Consider the following 19065-nt stretch of genomic DNA (forward strand, 5'->3'; position numbering starts at 1 on the left):
GCCCCCATTTGTTGACTCAGGGATCGAGACGTGGCTGCACGATCCGTTACAGTCATGCGGATAAGATGCCTGTCATCTCGACTGCTAGTGATACGAGGCCGTTGGGATCCAACACGGCGTTCCGTATTACCCTTCTGAACCCACTGATTTAATATTCTGCTAACAATCACTGGATCTCGACCAACGCTAACAGCAATGTCGCGATACGATAAACCGCAATCGCGATAGGCTACAATCCGACCTTCATCAAAGTCGGAAACGGGATGGTACGCATTTCTCCTCCTTACACGAGGCGTCACAACAACGTTTCACCAAGCAACGCTGGTCAACTGCTGTTTGTGTATGAAAAATCGGTTGGAAACTTTCCTCATGTCAGCACGTTGTAGGTGTCGCCACCGGTGCCAACCTTGTGTGAATGCTCTGAAAAGCTAATCATTTGCATATCACAGTATCTTCTTCCTGTCGGTTAAATTTCGCGTCTGTAGCACGTCATCTTGGTGGTGTAGCAATTTTAATGGCCAGTAGTGCAAATTCGCCTGATGTAAATACTATGGAACCCACCTGGGTCGCTATCGGGCGCCATCGCCACGTACGCAAATCGGCCTGTGCGTAGATTCTAGTGACACATACCTCTACAAACCTACCAACAAACTGTCGAATTCCTGATACGCAAGATCAGTGTATACCGTTCCAAAGACGCACAAACAAGCTATTAAGCACCTGTTCACAATGTTTTGGCTCATCAGAGTTGGGAACCTTTGCATTGGATGCAGTATGTCATGGATAGTACACAAAATTTTCATCTATATATATGGCACGGCGTCTTTAAAAGGCGATGAGTTACCGGTCTTCGCCAGGTGGCCATTTTGAACCGGTTCTAGTGACCTTATACGACAACCCGGTTAAGGAGGTGAGCAACATATTGCCTCCTACCTCCAAACTGCCCAGGAAAATTTATTAAAAACTCAGAGTACTTGCAAATGTAGTGACGGAAAAACGCAAGACGCCTAATCGGCCTCATCCGATGCCCGTTTCAGGAACTTCGGTCCAGAAGACGCCTGAGATGCTGCGGACTAGTTTCAGGAAGGTTCAAGGTTGACCAGCAGTACCGTCAGTTACTATAACGACGAGTGAAGCGTGGGTAGTAAGCGTGTACGCGGCTTTTGTCGGCGGACGCTGGTGACGCAGCTGTAGACGACGTAGTGCCGCTGTAGTAGCGGCCGTGAAACGTAATCCCGGCGGGCGGCGCGTGACACATTCTTGCGGTTTCTGTATCGGATGGAGGTGGGCGCCTAACGTTATGCAACCTCCCCTTCCCCCACAAACTCCGATTGTGTAATTCCGGGCCCCTGACGCCACGAACCACTCCGTTCACTTCCCACGATGAAGAATACTCCGGCCGTAAGCTTTCACTCTTTCGCGAAGTGGTACACGCGATTAATGTGCTTACCCGCACGGCTTATGAACACACGTAAACACGCCCAAGAAGTGGCTGTAACCGGATGACATCTGTACCGTAACCAGAACAGATGTGTTTACGTAGCCTACGGAGACATGGAGGTAGCCTGGTGGTCGCTTAATCGTCGGGACATTTTCGGTAGATCGCGGTAACTCTCATGTTGGCTAACCTGGATTGCACCACTGTGCTCACTCGTTAGACCACGCTCACGATAACAACTGCTTGTTTCTCCGACCCAATTGCCAGTCAGGAATAGTACACTGTCTATTCATAGGCGTGAGTCTATGCACGTTATCCACGTTATGTTTTTTGTGTGTACATCCAACTTTTACTAACGTGAAAAAACTTTTCGCTTTCATTCAGAATGGAAACGGATCACTTCTTTACCCAGGTAAAGGACAAATACAGGGTATTCGGAAATTCCCTTTACAAACTTCTGGCCCAGGCGGTATCCCCGTAAGATTAGATGTTGACTATGTGTTGTGTACATAGTTCCGCGTAGTCAGCGCGTACACAACTTTCCCACTAGAGCGCGCCCCACTAAGCACAACAGCGCAGGCGCAGCGCTCGTCCGTCTCCGCACTAAGAGATGGCGCTATCTTAGAGACGGACCAAATTCTGCTTCCGCCGATCCGCGTATTAATATGTAACGCAGCCAATGAGATTGCTGCTAACGTAGAACCTTTTCTCGTCGCGATCACACTCGCGCAGTCGTACCTGAACGCGCGAGGTATTATAACGAGTGTACAGACCTCCGATTAGTCAGTCTGCATCAGTCTGCATTAGTCTGTAGTCAAGTTTCAGTCTGTGCCTAACAAGATTACCATATTCCTGTACATAGCCGTGACGAGAAATGTATACACACTTTGTCAAGTATCAGAGATTTGTGAGAATAAGATTAACGTACCAAGACCAAAGGAACTTCAGACTGTCCATTGTAAATAGCATCCAGAATCAAGTTAAGTAAGGTTTATGATTTTTATTATTTAGATAAATGTGTGTGAAAATTAATCAAGTTCTGTTTAAAGATGGTCACCGTCAATCTGCTACTCTAAGCGTGCAAGTGGCATTTCTATCGTCTGACCTAACGGCAGAAGATAAACACGCCACGATAAGACCGCGAGACATATTGCTGACACTCGTCTACTTCGTTACAGCGACAAGTCAAATAATCTGATGGTGTCTGTACCGAAGGTCTTACAGTACGCACACCACACTAGGCTACAAATATAGCACCATTCTTATCCATCGTTTATCAGAGATCATTGGAACAGTGGAAAGTTCCACGGGACTGGAAGAAGGCCCAGGTCACAGCAATCTACAAGAAGGGTGGAAAATCAGATGCACATAATTACCTGCCAATTTCACTGACATCGATTTATTGTAGAGTCATGGAACATATTTTGTGTTCATACATAATGACCTTTCTAGACTCTGAGAAGCTCATCTGCAGAAACCAGCACGGTTTTAGGAAACAGCGGTCGTGCGAGACATAGCTGGCCCTCTTTGTGCATGATATACAACAGGCTCTAGATACTGGCTCTCAGGTTGACGCCGTATTCCTCGACTTTCGAAAGGCGTTCGACTCAGTTCTGCACTGTCGCTTGCTCCAAAAAGTGCGCGCTTACCGACTATCCGATGACGTATGCGGTTGGATAAAAAGTTTTCTAACAGACAGAGCAGTATGTCGTCCTGAATGGGATGACTTCAACAGAAACAAGCGTAACTTCAGGTGTAATAGGTCCGCTGCTTTTTACGATTTACATAAACGATCTGGTTGGTGGTATCGACAGCGGCATTAGACTGTTTGCCGATGATGCAGTAGAGTACAGGAAAGTTGTGAACAAATCAATGATGATTTGCAGAAAATAAATGCGTGGTGTAATGACTGGCAGTTATCTCTCAATATTAGTAAGTGTAACCTACTGCGTAGCCGGCCGAAGTGGCCGTGCGGTTACAGGCGCTGCAGTCTGGAACCGCAAGACCGCTACGGTCGCAGGTTCGAATCCTGCCTCGGGCATGGATGTTTGTGATGTCTTTAGGTTAGTTAGGTTTAACTAGTTCTAAGTTCTAGGGGACTAATGACCTCAGCAGTTGAGTCCCATAGTGCTCAGAGCCATTTCCATTTCACCTACTGCGTATAACAAGGCGAAAATCATCATTGATGTACGAATACAAAATAAATGCCCAGTGTCTGAAAGCGGTAACCTCCGTCAAGTATCTGGGTGTGACTATTCGAAATGATCTCAAATGGAATGATCGGATTAACAAATAACGGGCAAGGCGAACTCTAGATTGTGGTTTATTGGTAGAATCCCGAAGCGATGCAGTTCAGCAAAGGAAATTGCTTACTATACGTTAGTTCGTCCAGTCTTAGAGTATTGATCGTCTGTAGTTGGGTCTGATTCAAGAGATTGAGAAGGTCCAAAGAAGAACGTCAAGATTCGTGACTGATACATTCAGCCATCGCGAGAGCGTTACAAATCTCATAGAAAGTTTGAAGAGGGACACACATGCAGATAGACGACGCGCTAAACGGAAGGGGCTTCTCACTAATTTCCGAAATCCGATCTTCGCTGAGGATGTTCAAAATGGGTCAAATGGCTCTGAGCACTATGGGACTCAACTGCTGTGGTCATAAGTCCCCTAGAACTTAGAACTACTTAAACCTAACTAACCTAAGGACATCACACACATCCATGCCCAAGGCAGGATTCGAACCTGCGACCGTAGCGGTCGTGCGGTTCCAGACTGTAGCGCCTTTAACCGCTCGGCCACTCCGGCCGGCTGAGGATGTAGAGCATATATTATTACCACCAACTTTCAGATCGCGCAATGATCACCATTCAAAGATAAGAGAAATTAGTCGTTCGTTTTCCCCATGCGCGATCCGCGACTGGAACAGGAAGTGGGAAATATGAATTTGGCGCGAAATGTGCCTTCCGCCACACACCACTTGGTGGCCAGCGGAGTATATATGTAGATGTAGAACTTGTAAAGCGGAATGAGTGCATAATAATCTAAGTAGGATCCCTTGTCCAAAAATGTACCGCTCCCATTCTATGACGGTTTCAATTCATATTTGTAATGCGTCCACATCTGCTGAGGGAAAGAGGCAAGTCCCAGAGTTGCTTGTTATGGTATGCAGTAGGATAAGCAGGATGATGTATATTACAACGGTCGCTTGATGTCACACAACGTCGTATGCAAAGCTGAATTTATGAGACTCCTATAGAGACAGAGGAAAATCTAACGGCACGAGTTCTGGCCGCTGCACGAGAAACTGAAGAGACGCCAGGTGGCATGGCGAGTGTGTACCAGAACATGCTTCGTAGGTACAATGTCTGTAACAACACACTGAGTGACTGTTTAATGCATCGGTGCTTTTCTGTACGTATAATGTGCTGGGTTCTTTTTTTGTTTCGGAATAATGTAAACACGTAATGTTCAAGTGTTGTTACAAACAAATGTACCTAAGTGATAAGTGAATGTTTCGTTACGCTTCCTTTCGAATTTGTTAACTAATAACTGTACTGAATCACCCCTAATTCAGTTCCTCAAACATAAGTGGATGAGTTAAACATCTCAATTGAACTGAAACAGCAGTAGAAAGGAAATGGTACGTTTCTGGACATGGGTTCCTATAAAAAATATTATGGACTCGATCCGTTCTACAAGTCCTAGAAGTTCGTGACGGAAATTTCCGAACACCCTGTGCGTGTGTTTACCGTTCTATTCATGTGAATCAGTTGGGAGAAAGGGAACGTCGAAACACACTTCAAAACCTTTCACTCAGGGACTCAAAGGGATTTTCGCTGGATTCTCAACTAAGGAAAGAAAAGGTAAGACAGCTAAAATACAAAACCTAATATTCAACAACCAACTTTTTTTCAAACCATTAGGCAAGGACAAAGCAGTAACTGATATGCCATTCCGGGTTTCATTTATTATTGCACAGAATTTGCCGATTTATTATTTGGAAGTCTTAAAAAAACGTTTCATCTACATCTACATGGATATTCTACAAATCACATTTAAGTGCCTGGCAGAGGGTTCATCGAACCACCTTCACAATTCTCTATTATTCCAATCTCGTACAGCGCGCGGAAAGGACGAACACCTATACCTTTCCGTGCGAACTCTGATTCCTCTTACTTTATCATGGTGATCGTTTCTCCCTATGTAGGTCGGTGTCAATAAAATATTTTCGCATTCGAAGGAGAAAATTGATGATTGGAATTTCGTGAGAGGATTCCACCGCAACGAAAAATGCCTTTGTTTTAATAACGTCCACCCCAAATCCTGTATCATTTCAATGACACTCTCTCCCCTATATCGTAACAGTACAAAACGTGCTGCCCTTCTTTGAACTTTTTCGATGTACTCCGTCATTCCTGTCTGGTAAGGATCCCCCATCGTGCAGCAGTATTCTAAAAGAGGACGGACAAGCGTAGTGTAGGCAGTCTCCTTAAAGTCTCCTACCAATAAAACGCAGTCTTCGGTTAGCCTTCCCCACAAGATTTTCTTTGTGTTCCTTCCAATTTAACTTGTTCGTAATTGTAATTCCTAGGTATTTAGTTGAGTTTAGGGCCTTTAGATTTGACTGATTTATCGTGTAACCGAAGTTTACCGGATTCCTTTTACCACTCATGTGGATAACCTCACACTTTTCGTTATTTAGGGTCAACTGCCAATTTTCACACCATACAGATATCTTTTCTCAATCGTTTTTAACTTTGTTTTGATCTTCTGATGACTTTATTAGTCGATAAACGACAGCGTCATTTGCAAACAACCTAAAACGGCTGCTCAGATTGTCTCCCTTATTCGTTTATATAGATAAGGAACAGCAAAAGGCCTATAACACTGCCTCGGGGAGCGCCAGAAATCACTTCTGTTTTACTCGATGACTTTCCGTCAGTTACTACGAACTGTGACCTCTCTCACAGAAAATCACAAATCCAGTCACATAACAGAGATGATATTACATAAGCACGCAACTTCACTATAAGCCGATTGTGTGGTACAGTGTCAAAAGCCTTCCGGAAATCCAGAAATAAGGAATCAATCTGAAATCCCTTCTCAAGAGCACTCGACACTTCATGCAAATAAAGAGCTAGATGTGTTTCACAAGAGCGATGTTTTCTAAATTCATGTAGACTGTGCCAATAGGCCGTTTTCTTCCAGGTAGTTCATAATGTTCGGACACAATATATGTTCCAAAATCCCGCTGCATATCGACATTAATGATATGGGCCTGTAATTTAGTGGATTACTCCTATGACCTCTCTTGAATATTGGTGTGACCTGTGCAACTTTTCAGTCTTTGGTTACGGATATTTCGTCGAGCGAACGGTTGTATATGATTGTTAAGTATGGAGGTGTTGCATCAGTATACTCTGAAAGGAACGTAATTGGTATGCAGTCTGGACCAGAAGACTTGCTTTATTAAGTTATTTAAGTTGCTTCACTACTCCGAGTATATTTACTTCTACGTTACTCATGTTGGCAACTGTTTTTGATTCGAATTCTGGAATTTTTACTTCGTCTTCTGTTGTGAAGGCATTTTGGAAGGCTGTGTTTAGTAACTCTGCTTTGGCAGCACTGTCTTCAATAGTATCTCCATTGCTATCGCGCAGAGAAGGCATTGATTGTGTCTTGTCGCAAGCATACTTCATATACGACCAGAATCTCTTTGGATTGTCTGCCAGGTTTCGAGGCAAAGTTTCGTTGTGGAAACTATTATAAGCGTCTTGCATTGAAGTCCGCCATAAATTTCGAAATTCTGTAAAAGATTTACAATCTGGGGGATTTTGCGTGTGTTTAAATTTGGCTTGTTTGTTTCGCTGTTTCTGCAACAATGTTCTGATGCGTTTTGTGTACCAAGGAGGATCAGCTCCGTCGTATGTTAATTTATTTGGTATAAATCTCTCAACTGCTGCAGATACTGTTTCTTTGAATTCAAGCCACATCTGGTCTACACTTATATTGTTAATTTGAAAGGAGTGGAGGTTGTCTCTCAGGAAGGCGTCAACTAAATTTTTATCTGCTTTTTTGAATAGATATATGTTTCGTTTATTTTTGGACGATTTGGGAGATACAATATTCAGTCTCGCTACGACAACCCTGTGTTCACTAATCCCTGTATCCGTTTTTATGCTCGTTATTAACTGAGGATTATTTGTTACCAAGAGGTCAAGTGTGTTTCCACAACCGTTACTATTCGCGTGGGCTGATAAACTAACTGCTCGAGATAGTTTTCAGACAATGCGTTTAGAACAATTTCAGATTATGTTTTATGCGTACCTCCGGAATTAAACATGTATTTTCGCCAACACATCGAGGGTAAATTAAAGTCACTACCAACTATATTCGTATGAGTCGGGTACGTGTTTGAAATCAACCTTTCAGGAATTGTGTCATCTCAATTGGGAGGTCGGTAAAAGGACATAATTATTATTTTATTCCGTTGACCAACAATGACTTCTGCCCATACAAACTCACAGGAACTATCTACTTCAATTTTGCGACAAGATAAATTACTTGTGAGGTAGCCGCGCGGAATTAGCCGTGCGGTCTAGGGCGCTCCAGTCATGGACTATGCGGCTGGTCCCGGCGGAGGTTCAAGTCCTCCCTCGGGCATGGCTGTGTGTGTTTGTCCTTTGGATAATTTAGGTTAAGTAGTGTGTAAGCTTGGGGACTGATGACCTTAGCAGTTAAGTACCATAAGATTTCACACACACACACACACACACACACACACACACACACACACACACACACACACACACACTTGTGAGGTAACGCGAGTTGTGGCGCCCTGAAAATATTCAAAGTTCGGAGTTGGTTTGGCCGCACGGGCCGCTCGGCAAGCCGGGGTTCGTCAGCAACCGCATAGTGCCGAACATATGCCAGAGCAAGAGGGGTAGCCCCAGTGCGTGGTCCAGGTCAACCGCATGGCTGGGAAGTCCATGTTGACACTGTGTCAAGGACTGTGCATTGTGTCGATGAAGGAGATTTGTGTGCCGGGAGTGCCAAAGATGGCGGACTTCGTGAAACCATAATGACAGACATTTCACAATTCATGTAGAAATTAATAATAGCCAGAAGAATCATGATACCTTAAAAAGAAACATGAACATTACCATTATTTACAGGAAGATTCTGATGGTGTAATCAGATTTTCAATATCATTGTTAGTTTAACTGACTGCAAATTGCACAAGTAACACCCAGCAACGAATTTCCAAAATCTGAACGGTTCATCCGATTTTGTCGATCGACACGTCTTTAGAAATTTATTAGTGTAAACCTAAATTGGTACGAATTATGGGCATATAACTAGAATAGTGCATGAATTATTGGAGGTCAAAGTGGCCGATTACTATTGATCTGTTACACGAAAAAACGGTAGCAACATGCTTATAAATATATCTATTCGTATATGTCTTTGTTTATATCCGATACATATATATTATTCATGAAGAAATTGGTCAAAAATTTACTGTGTTTTAGAAAGCACAGAGACATTAGGCTACTGGCCTACTTTTGTATCTGTTCCTTTGATATATGTTTATTTGATTTCTTTATGTATTTGATAATGTGTGTTAGAGCGTGTTTATGGTCCAGACATAGGGATATTATATTAGTTTCAAGTTATTTAAATGTAAATCCAGTATTTCGTATGTGTTTCAGTATGTTTGTGAGTGTGCATTGGCTCGGAGACATGGCAGGAGCCCTCTATCCAAACACAGCGCTCGTTACTATGCTAGACGACTACGGAAGTCAATGGGGAGACTGTATGGGTGGGGGAAGAGCATTGGGTCACAGAGGACACGGGGGAGTGCTAGACGGGAAGGCGCAACGGACAGCCACAGGAAATACTTGGAGAGTGGTGAGCACTTTGCGCATGGTCGCGGGAGATAGAAATATTTCGCATCTACATCTACATCCACATTTATACTCCGCAAGCCACCTGACGGTGTGTGCCGACTTGTGCACTTGTGAGATTTCTATGGCTTCTGCAGTGAAGACATAGTATGCATTCAGAAGTGAATATCTTGCGAGCTATGTTGTTGTTTATAACTAATTATGAGAAGTAGAAATCTATTGTTTCTCTGTTATTCAACTTATATTTTATTTAATTGCTGGACCATCGACACCAATAAGCGTTTTGCAGAAATAAACGGCGCTCTTAAAAGTACTTCTGCTGTCGTACTCATCATTTAAAGTCGTTACAATAGGACCTGCAGATTTTATTTAATTGCAATCTTTCATTTATAAATTTCTATGTTACATTCAAAATTCGCAATTGCTGAGTGATAGGAACCTTCGACAATTTGATTCATGTGTGTATTCATTTTGTATACTGGAGACTCAGCAGTATTTGGCATGTAATGCGGCAACTACGTATCCCACCCCCTAGACAACGAAATCAGCCATAACTTTTTATATTTCAACTCTGAGTATGAAGGTATGTAGTTGAGGGTCACATTTTTATTTGAAAGCCCTCATACTTGTAACAACGACAAACATGCCACTGCCAACGGTGCTTAGCCTATCCTCTCGAAAACGCATTAGGATCTTCACAAAAATTTCGGCTGACCTTCTCTCTCTTTTAGCCGGCTTTCAGCGCCTATAACGATTTGAGCCTCAGTGTTTCCTATTAGCGCTTGGAGCACAGCCACGACAATTTACAACTGTTATACCAATGGTTCCTGTATCTACGTTCTTCCTGTGTTCTGCCGCTCCCTTTGTGACTAAAGCCGTTTTTGGTGTTTTCCCGAGACCCTCTAACCTAAAAAAAACCGCCCAGTCCACGCCACACAGCCCCTGCTACCCGTATAGTCGCCTCCTACATATAGTGGACTCCTGACCTATTCAGCGAAACCCGAAACCCAACCACTCTTTGGCGCAAGTCGAGAAATCTGCAGCCTACACGGTCACAGAACCGTCTGGGCCTCTGATTCAGAGCATCCACTCGGCTCTGTACCAGAGGTCCGCAATCAGTCCTGTCGACTATGCTGCAAATGGTCAGCTCTGCTTTGATCTCGCAAACAACAGTGGCAGCCTTTACAACTTCTGTTAGCTGTTCGAAACCAGAGAGAATCTCTTCTGATCCAAAGTGACACACATCATTGGTACCATTGTGAGTTGGATAGGGATCCTGTGCTCTTCATGGAATCCAGGAGGACCTGTTGCAGGTCTGGAATGACTCCACCCAGTACGTAGACAGAGTGCACACTGGCTTCCTTCCCCTTCTAGGCAGCCATGCCACTAAAGGGCCCCATGATGCGCCTAACGCTGGAGCTCCCAACTATCAATAGTCCCAGCCTCTGTGATTGTCCAGATTTCGCAGGCTGAGAGGTTTCCTCTGTAACAGGACAGGTGACGGATCTGGCTCAGCGACAGTATCAGCCACTTACAACACCTGGAACACCAGGAAGGCCTTACGTGTGGCCCCTTGAGAAGTCTTTCGCCACCTGCTATGCCCCCAAGCGACCTCCCACTCGATCACCAGTGAGAGGGCAACCTCAGTGTGGGCAGTAATGGCTGGCTACCAGTGAGGACCAATCGGAGCACTCGGATGTGCTGGGCGTCCATTGGATCCCCACTGCCAGCCCAGAACAGTGGTGCCCATCCACTGCAGCCTCAAGCTGTGTAACCAAAGCCATCACAGCCTGGAGCTGAGAGCGAAGTGTCACCAACTCGGCTCCCATCAGTACAGAACAATCATAGTCCCTATCCACACTAAAGACTGTGGAAAACTAAACCACCCAGATAAATGGACTATCGGCACATGCTGCGGAACTCTACTGTAGATATTGACGGAAATGCAGGAACTGTGTCTAATAAATTAGATTAATACGCAGAGATTCAAACTTGTAATATATGACAAAATTGCAAACGAAAACGTGAGAATTCTGGCTATTCTATATTAAATTAACATCCAGAAACTTAAGAAACTAAACTATTAAATCAAACAGATGATATTATAACATTTGCTCCTGGTTATAATGTCTGCTATTAAATCAGTACAGCTTTCTGCAAATATAATAAACGGGAGGTTTGAGGTTATCAGTTGTGACATTACTTCGATTGCTGCAGCTGTTTTCCCCTATAATTTAACGTATCGGCAGATATAGTTGATAAAGCTAAGTTGGCAGTCTTTGCAAGAATGGCTTTTGATAATTTCTAAAAAAGAGAGGAGCCGGTAAGGATTATACCACGCACAGGACACACCGCAGGAAAGGACATATTTTTAGCATTTAAAGATGTTCAAAATGGTTCAAATGGCCCTGAGCACTATGGGACTTAACTTCTGAGGTCATCAGTCCCCTAGAACTTAGAACTACTTAAACCTAAGTAACCTAAGGACATCACACACATCCATGCCCGAGGCAGGATTCCAACCTGCGACCGTAGCGGTCGCGCGGTTCGAGACTGTAGCGCCTAGAACCGCTCGGCCACCCCGGCCGGCTTTAAAGATGTTATCAGCTCTGAAAATACTCATATAAAAAATCCTGCAACTGATGAAGCTCCTGCGATGAAAAGCGAGAGGAGGGATTCACAGCCTTGTGTCGTAAAGACGACAGCGTTCCGGATTTTCTGTCTTATCCCTGTGTAAAGCACCAGCAGTCACTCTGTGGAAGGATTTTTAATATGAACAGCATAAGGAAAACAGTCATTAAAGTGGTGAACAAAGTTAGATCCAAGCAATTCAGAGACATTTGTTCAGAGCACTGACTGATGAAGTAAACTCCAGTGTGGTGATCTCCAGTCTCTCACGTAAATTCGTGGCTTAGCAGAGGCAGAGTTTTACAACGTTTTCAAGAGTTGCTTGCTGCCTTAGTAGAATTTTTGAAAGAAAGAGATTAATCTTCCGTGAAACAGAAGATAAGGTTTTGATTTTCTCTCAAGCATCATCAAAAAGTTAAATAACCATAACTCGGAGCAGAAAAATTTCAGGTGTTGCTTCATTCTCAAAAAAGCTTGAACTGTAGGAAGAAAATCTCATCCAATATGAAGATGAACATTGCCTGTTTGAAACAAAGTCTTGACAAGCAAGGTACTTCTACGCCACTGTACAACAGGATTAACATTGAACATCTTTCAGATTTGAGAAGGTAATTCAATACACGCTTCCAAGATTTCAGATGCATTTAAGTTGTTGCACAGTTTGCCAAATTGTTTTTTATGGTGATTGATGCTGAAGAATTCTCCACTTTTGTCACGGTTCGTTTTGATTTTTAAAGAAGACAGTACTGCCATGGTGTTGAAACTGATTGATTTTTAAAATGATTTATCTTTAAAAGCGCTTTCTTGAAGCTCTGAGAATATTTGGTCTCTTGTTCTATGGAAAAATGTCTGTTATGGTTCAAGTTGTTCTTAGAAGTGTAGATAATGTACAGCTTATAAATTTTATTTTTACGCTATGGCATTAATAAAAAAACTAGTACAGAAACGGACCGACAGATGAACACTTGTACAACTGTATTCTAATGGCAGCCGCTACCTGCTCTCCCAACATAAAAAAGTGCCATCCTTCTCGTTAAAGTTTATAAGTGATAAAAAATTACGTTCTTACATTTGTAAATAATTACTAGCAACATTTCAGTTTATTTCTTATTTACAACTGAATTTCAATTTATTTTTCTAATATAAAATTTAATTGAAATTCATTTCATACATATTAGAAATTTAACTGTCAACAAAATTCTTCAGGGTGTGTGACAGCATGCCAATACGCAAAATTCTCCGACGTTTCAGCCGCTGTTGCAAAGGGCCTTTTGCTAACTGCCGAATGAGGAAAACTTGTTTATTATTTAGCAGTGCAAGAAGCTGCTTTCGCAATCTGATAGGATATTGAGGATGAGGAGGATGGCTATTGTAGTCCTTTACCGGCTTTTGTTTTATTTCTTGTTATTGGTCGCAATTGACATCCTTGACTGGTGTTTGCTTTATTTCGTAACATTGGTGGAAATAGGCGAACGATAAACGAGCGGCAGTTATGACGCAGCGCTGTTCACTTGCTGCCTAGTGGCGGCTGAGGTGTGCCAGTACTCTGTGACCTGCGGCCGTTGTGGTCTCCTGCGGGACTGCGTGTGTTAATTTGCGAGAGTAAGCAAAACACTCTGAGGAAGGCAATTTGCAATAATGGATTTTACTTAATGACTATGCTGTCACTTTCCAAGAAGAATTTTATTGTCAATGATAACGGCCGTAAAAGCCTACGCTTACATCTAGAACTGTAAATTTAAACTGAGGTGACAAAGCCGTGCGATGGCGGTATGCACATAAACAGATGGCAGTAGTTTCGTGTACACGAGATATAAAAGGGCAGTGCATTGCCGAAACTGTCATTTGTATTCAGGTGAGGTACGTGAACAGGTGTCCGACGTGATTATGGCCGCACGACGCGAATTAAGACTTTGAATGCGGAATGGTAGTTGGAGCTAGACGCGTGGGATATTTCATTTTTGAGATCGTTAGGGAACTCAATATTCCGCGAAGCATAGTGTCAAGAGTATGCCGAGGATACCAAATTTCAGGCATTACCTCTCAACACAGACAACTCAGAAATCAACGTGGGACGTACGACAAAAGTATTTGTTAAGACAGTGCGACATAATTTCACGTTAATAGGCTATGGTAGCATACGACCGAAGCGAGTGTTTTCCAACAACACGACATCGCCTGTGATGCCTCTCGTCAGCTCGTGACCACATTGGTTGCACTCTAGACGACTAGAAAAATATGACCTGGTCAGATGAGTCCCGATTTTTAGTTGGTAAAAGTTGATGGTAGTGCTCGATTGTGGCGCAGAGCCCACGAAACCATGGACCCAAGTTATCATTAAGGTACTGTGCAAGCTGCTAGTTGCTCCATAATGGTGTGGGCTGTGTTCAGATGGAATGGACTGGGTTCTCCGGTCCAACTGAACTGATTCTTGACTGGAAATGGTTATGTTCGGATACTTGGAGACCGTTTGCAGCCATTCATGGACTTCATGTTCCCGAACAGTGATGTAATTTATATGAATTATAATGCGCCATGTCACTGGGCCACAATTGTCCATGATTGGCTTGAAGAACATTCTGGACAATTCGAGTAAATGGTTTGGTCACCCAGATTCCCCCCCACATGAATCCATCAAACATTTATTGGACGTAATTGGGAGGTCAGTTTGTGAACAAAATCGTGCATCGCCAACAATTTCGCAATTATGAACGGCTATAGAGATAGCTCGGCTCAATATTTCTGTGGGGACTTCAAGAATGACTCTGAGCACTATGGGACTTAACATCTGATGTCATCAGTCCCCGTGGGGACTTCCTCACCGATTTTCTGCGCTACGCCAGGGAAGAGATGGTCCGACACGAAACTAGTAGCTATCCTATGACTTTTGTGTCAATGTATAGGTAGTAAACAAATGTAAGTTTTATTTAAAAATGTTCTTACATCTGCCCTAGTTTCTTTTACTCGCCACAGTAGGATTTAAAGACGGTACAGTAGCTTAGAAGCTTCATATATTTGGTGACAACTAATGTAGTCGATTCAAATGTTCCTCGTGGAAGAAATGACTGCTACCATTCTGTGATCAGGAAATGTAGTGGTACGAGATGAGTACCGTTTTCTGATCACCATGTTAAAAATCTCAGTTGTTTCATTGCTCATCTCCCCGAAGTGCCTGATAGTTCGGAGGAATAACACACTATACTCGTCCGTTGTCAGGGAGCTTTAAGTTCACACCTCCGTCCGCGCTCCAAGTGTTTCTTAACAGGAGCAAACTACATTCCGGCGTTCCAGCCTAACTCTTACGTCATCATCTGTATTTCATTTACTATTATTTTGCTGAAGGGGGACGGGCGAACGAAGTGCCAGATTGGGGAGGTTGCCTTCTTCTCCCACCACAAAATAGAAAAATAATTATCTTCACAAACCAAACTCTCCTCCTGTCTGCTACACAGATAGATGTATTAGCTCTGTATCAGTTTGAGATTTTACGACAGTCCTGGCTTGTTTCAAACTGTCTCGCCGTACTCCGCTATTCCCCTTGCTACATGATCAGGTAGCGCACTAAACTCACGTTGCTTTATCTACGTGCAGGACACAAGCTGACGCTCCACCGCCTGTATTTAGCTTCTCCTGTAACATTTTGTGCAAATGTCGCAGTGTGCCCTTCAATAAGGCCACGGATAAGCTCCTGTATTGTCCATTTCCAATAATATTTTAGTTTTGGTTCCTTTCTTGCTTCTTTCCTCCACAAGAGTAATGATGCAGCGAGCACTGTGCTCAAAACATCATAACTCGCAGGTCATCACTTTCAACCTCATCAGATACTCTTACTTTGAAATGTTACTGAAGCAGGAACGAATAACGTATGGGTGGTATGGGATGACCCAAAGCGAGATGAATCTAATATCTTCAGTGTCATAGGTTAACACATATTGAACTGTGTGTTTAGGGACAACATTCGCAATGTTGTCAGTGTTAGCAACAGAACTCTGCCATTATACAAGTATACAGGATCATATTCAATACAACATTACATTCAACAATGAAACCAGTTAGGCTGAGCTATATTAAACAATGTTTTGACCCGAGTGTATCTCTTGTCATTTTGCAGCAGGACAAGTGATTTGTATGCTCAGTCGTAAGGTGAAAGTTTGTGGTTCACCCCGTAGTATATTCTAAGACAAAAAAGAAAAACGACGCACCACGAGGGAATTATCTGAATGGGGAGAAAGTCGGTAAATGTGATGTACTTGTACAGACAAACTAGTACTTACAATTACAGAAAATTTGGATGTTTCATTCAAGAGAAAGAGCTTCACAAATTGAGCTTGCCAATTAAGCGTTGGTCCACCTCTGGGCTTATGAGAGCAGTTATTCGGCTTGGTACTGACTGACAGAGTTGTTGGATGTCCTCCTAACGGATATCGTGCCAAGTTATGTCCAGTTGGTGCGTTATAACCCAAAAACCCGAGCTGGTTGGAGGCCCTGCCCGTAATGCTCTAACTGCTCTCAACATGCAACCTTGCTGGCCAAGGTAGGGTTTCGTAAGCACGAAGACAAGCGGTAGACACTCTCGCCGTGTGCGGGTGGACATTATCTTGCTGAAATATAATGTCAGGTTGGCTTGCCATTTAGGGCGTAGAATGTCGTCGACGTACCGCTGTTCAGTGACGTTGGCGCGGATGACAACCAAAGGGGTCCTGCTGTGAAAGAAACGGCACCCCAAACAAATTACTCCTAGTTGTTGGGCCGAATGGTGGGCGAAAGTCAGGTTGGTTCGGTGCGTCTCTAGGCATGTCTTCAGCCTGGAATCTCATTGACTAGAGTAGAATTGTCTTCGGTGATGAGTCCCACTTCGATCTGAGCTCCGAAGACCAACGAGCAGCTGTCTGGAGACGCCCAGGACAGTGGGGGGATACCAATCTGTATTCAAATATGTGGATGGGACACTGGGACAAGAGGTGTATCGAAGAGCCATGAATACTGAAAGAAGAACGTTTATTCTAACAATGAGATGGATAACTCTCTGCACTATGGAAGGAATCAGGATCAACGAGGAACAATGACTGGCCTACTAGTGAGTCTTTCTTTCGTCAATACTAAGATTACAGACCGCACTGGGAAAGTGTTGGGCAAGTATGAAGTTGGAACTATTTTCAGATCGACCAGGAGGATTAAAGGCTATTTAAGAATGGCAAAAGATATACGACGTTCTTTGGCTACCCATATATAAAATTTCTTGAGGACTTGTGGACTAGTAGTATATATTGGTACCACGAAAAGAAGTGTTAACACTTGTTTAGTTAAACATTAGAAGACATACGGATAAATCGGCAATAGCGGAACATGTATACCAAGTGGGTAATCATGAAATGAAATTCAGTGAGACGAGTGTCATACCGAAAACATCACTCTGTCTTGCACACATGTATATAGAGGCTATTGAGATTTATAAACACCGTAATAATTCTAACAGAAAAGTATAAAGTGTCAAATTAGATAAAATATGGATGTCGACTCTGCACCGTCAGAATGACGATCGCTCACTTTCAGTAGTGAATGTTGGCACTACCAGAGATAATCTCGTAGCCGACGTCACTTGGTGGGCTGTGGTAACCCCTATACTGCCTATTCAGTTGGCGCTCCCTCGAGTTCTGATTGTAGTTTGCCGCTTCACCTCTGAGGATGTCTCCCCTAGCCGGAGACGAAACGTTAGCGGAAAGTTTTACACATTGACCACGGCGTGTCAGCCCGGAACTTTTTAAGTAGAGTTAACACCGGTTGTGAAATCCTACACTGTTTGAACAACTTGGAACTTCGATTTGGTCCGTCACTCATACTCCAACTACAAAACTGGTAGCACACCGTCTTTCATTATTAAATGTAAACTGAACGTAGGATAGCAACGACTATTTCTGGCATATTAGTATGGCTCTAGGTAATAGACTATTATTCCGACAACAACATTTTTCTATGGTATTTTATTCAAAATTAATTGTTATTAGCATTATGGATGCTAGAATCAAGAGCATATAAGTCATTAATAGTTATTCGCCGCATGATTCGAAAAAGTCTGCAGCTATACTTCACAGGGTCTCTACCACCATCCCCACCAAGGCTTCCTCCCCAAGTCTGAAGCAACGGCAGAACCTGCTGTCATTTCACTTATAGGGTGCAAACAGTTTTACATTCCCACCATACGTGAGCTTATGTATTTTCTAGCGAAAACATAATCGCGCCACTGCGAGAAAATAACTGCACGTTGCAAAAAAGGAGGATTGTGGCCCATCCAACAGTGACATCATAAACGATTATGGAATCGGCATAAAACTAAGTCTGGGATTGAACCAAGTAGCCACTGCCGCAAAACACTGTATCCAATGAACTGTATCCAGTCAGTATGAAGTTCTGTCTTCTTCGAAAAGGTCTGGAATGTACGAGAGACATCCGACAATTAACTCAGCAGACGGCTAGGAGGAAAAAATCAATTTATTCAGTACCCTTGAAACCTAGGATACGTTTACTCATGTGAATTAGAATAAATAAATTTGAGAGACAGTACATTATACTTCTTATGCTTCATTTGGTTGCAGCTTCTGGTGGACCAGGTGATGATTCTGGAGACAATGACGCCTCTGGATTTCATGGAATTCCGTAATTACCTGTCACCTGCCTCCGGCTTCCAGAGCTTGCAGTTCAGACTTCTGGAGAATAAACTTGGCGTCAAACAGGTCGGTACATTTGGAATTGTATTTTAGTCAACAAATTTATAAAATTTATGGAACCGGTGTTCGTCAATGTAGGTATTTTCGTTTAAAAATTCATTTCTGTGCATAAAAATCGATCTACGACTTGTAACTGACCATTATTCATCAATAGCGAACTCTTATCGAACTACACACTCAACTTTAGTCTAACTGCAGAGAATAGACAAAAAGATGTGTTTGTTTCTGTGCCCTCTGCTAAATAAATTGACAAATAAATGTCAATCATATAGTTGTAGGCAGTGTTTGTGTATCACAGTTTATATAAACGAGTTAACGATTCTATTTTTGTGCACAATTTTTTTTCTGTTCTGTGACTCAGTTA

At 42.9% G+C, this 19065-nt stretch overlaps 1 protein-coding gene across 1 annotated transcript in view; it reads left to right on the forward strand.

The window, feature by feature from the left end:
* LOC124621820 (tryptophan 2,3-dioxygenase) overlaps window positions 1-19065 on the forward strand; it is a 421662-nt gene that overhangs the window by 322356 nt on the left and 80241 nt on the right. The window contains exon 5 of the mRNA XM_047147258.1: window positions 18570-18707. Within this exon, the coding sequence (XP_047003214.1) occupies window positions 18570-18707 (138 nt within the window). The remainder of the gene's footprint in view (window positions 1-18569; window positions 18708-19065) is intronic.

Source organism: Schistocerca americana, chromosome 7 (assembly GCF_021461395.2).
Source record: "Schistocerca americana isolate TAMUIC-IGC-003095 chromosome 7, iqSchAmer2.1, whole genome shotgun sequence".
NCBI lineage: Eukaryota > Metazoa > Arthropoda > Insecta > Orthoptera > Acrididae > Schistocerca > Schistocerca americana.